A 2258-nucleotide genomic window follows, 5' to 3' on the forward strand; every position below is an offset into this window, starting at 1 on the left:
AAATAGCTCACGTTTTTATACACGCAAACCTTTGATAGATCCGGCCCCTTGTCTCGAGGCAAGACGTAAAAATACGACGAAAAAAACGTCCAAAACGTACGAAATTACGGTGCATAACTTTTCGTACGATTTCGTACGAACTGATAATGAGAATACACTGACACAAGAGGGCAACAAATAAAAACCTAAGAACTGAAATATAACCAGAAAACACAACAAAATAAGGAATTAAACCAATAAAACTAGAAAACATGGAGCAAAGTAAACCCGAATACTCAAAAGAAAACATAACAGACCCAAGACTGTGACATTGGGCAATTATCTACCTCTGGAACATCAATTCGAATGGTATATTCGTAAAACAGGACAGGGGGACAAAAAAGGAAAACCTGCTCAGGGCCCTGCTTAATCTCAGAGCAGCCCTGCAGCCAGCCTTTGACACTCTATTATTGGGATGCTGTGCCAAGTCTGTTTTGCTGATCTGTGCAGCTCTGCACAGACAGTTTTGTGCAACATAATCACAGTACAAGACAAAATGACACCTTTAGGCTCTCCTTTCTTTAGATCTAATGTATTTCCATATTTCCTAATAGGCTAATCATGTTAGGCCTGCCTGCTGTAGCGTGGCCTGCAGATGAATCACACAACACCAGAGCCATCCTCCGATCTAACAAAGATGAACAGATTCTGCAGCTGTTATTGAAATGCATTTTATTCTAAATGAAACGCAGATGGAGAGCTGCAGAGCTCGGCATAGACAGCCCCCAGCCTCTGTGACCATATATGGCAAATGACAGCGCGGTGGTGGATGCAAGGTGGCGAGCATCTCTGCGCCTTGTTTCTGTCATCTGCCAGCGCGCAGCAGCTGTGCGCGCTGCAGCCACGCGAACGCTCCAGCATGCATGGACACATTCTACAGTCATATATACATTATTCAATAAATAAAATGCATTGTCTCACCTATGAATTCTTCATCGTCGTCGTCCTCTTCCTCCCCGTTCTCCGAATCGATCTGCATGGCCTCGTCAATGAAATTGACCGCTTTCCCAGATCTAGGGGCCGAATTTTGGTCATGGCCAAAGGAGGCCTCTTTGGTCTCGCTGTCCTTCAGACGGGTGAAGTACTGGAGCGCAAACTCAAGCAGATCCCTCGGCTGATTCCTCAACACTTCCACGGTAAAGCTCTGTAACAGCTCCGTCAGTCCCTCAGGAATTTCTATACTCATTCCTGTTTTCCGTCTGTGGATGTGGAGAAAACGGGTTTGCTGCGAATTCAAGAAGAAAAAAAAAGAAAAAAGAAAACAAAGAGGTCAGAATAAGCGGGTGTAGTCTGGCCACCACCACCGCCCCAGTCAGACAGCGAGCCGTCCACAGCGGATCCTCTCTTTTCTTGAATGAAAATGGCTGTGGATTTATGGTCCAAGCATCTTCTGCTGCTTCTGGCTATAGGGAACCCACGCATGTGACCCAGGAATCCATGGCAACCACCTATCCAGGGATTGCGCACATGAGCAGCAACGGCCCAAAAACTGCAGTCGGTCGCAAAATACAAATTATGGGAAAGAGGAAGCCGATGGGAAGGATTTTCACCAGAAGAGGTCAGTTTCTGACAGCAGAGCCAGACATCACATCATGCTTATTTTCTTACCCAATAGATTTTCTGTCTATTCAAATAGGTAATTAAGCTGCTTTAGTTTACTGATTTAAAATGTGCTAGAAGGAATGAGTACAACTGCTGGATTGGATTACTATAATGTTTTATATATATTTAATACCTTTTCTTGTGGTATACTTAAAATAAATTCTACTTTTTACACTGCAAAAAAAATTCTAATCTAAATAAGTCATTTTTTCTTCAAATAATTGCATTTATTCTTGGACTGAGGAGGCAAGCGAGACACTTTGCCAATTGAAAACGATTATTTCCATTTAAAATAAGAAAAAACAGCTACATTGTCTAATTTTAAGTACATAATATCTCATTATCTTATTCTAATAGTAGATATACTAATTCTGTTGGTAAATCATCTTATTACCTGCTCAAATTAAGGGTAAATACACTTAATTTAAAAAATTTTGACTTATTTTTAGATTTTTTTTTTGCAGTGTATCTATTCAATTCAATTTATTTCTATAGCGCCAATTCACAACACATGTCATCTCATGGCACTTTATAATTCATACAGTCAAATTGATTCAAAGTTTTCTATCTAAGGAAAACCAGTTGATTGCATCGACTCATTGACTCCAATGCAATCC

The 2258-nt window shown here is 40.9% G+C and overlaps 1 protein-coding gene across 1 annotated transcript in view; it reads right to left on the reverse strand.

The window, feature by feature from the left end:
• The window catches only part of prkar2b (protein kinase, cAMP-dependent, regulatory subunit type II beta), a 22438-nt gene extending 20968 nt beyond the window's left edge, over positions 1 to 1470 (reverse strand). Inside the window, exon 1 of the mRNA XM_015376733.1 lies at positions 961 to 1470. Coding sequence (XP_015232219.1) covers positions 961 to 1225 — 265 coding nt within the window. The 5' untranslated portion in view covers positions 1226 to 1470. The remainder of the gene's footprint in view (positions 1 to 960) is intronic.
• Positions 1471 to 2258: the final 788 nt, after the last annotated feature.

Source organism: Cyprinodon variegatus, unplaced genomic scaffold (genome assembly GCF_000732505.1).
Source record: "Cyprinodon variegatus isolate N-32 unplaced genomic scaffold, C_variegatus-1.0 Scaffold140, whole genome shotgun sequence".
Taxonomy (NCBI): Eukaryota; Metazoa; Chordata; class Actinopteri; order Cyprinodontiformes; family Cyprinodontidae; genus Cyprinodon; species Cyprinodon variegatus.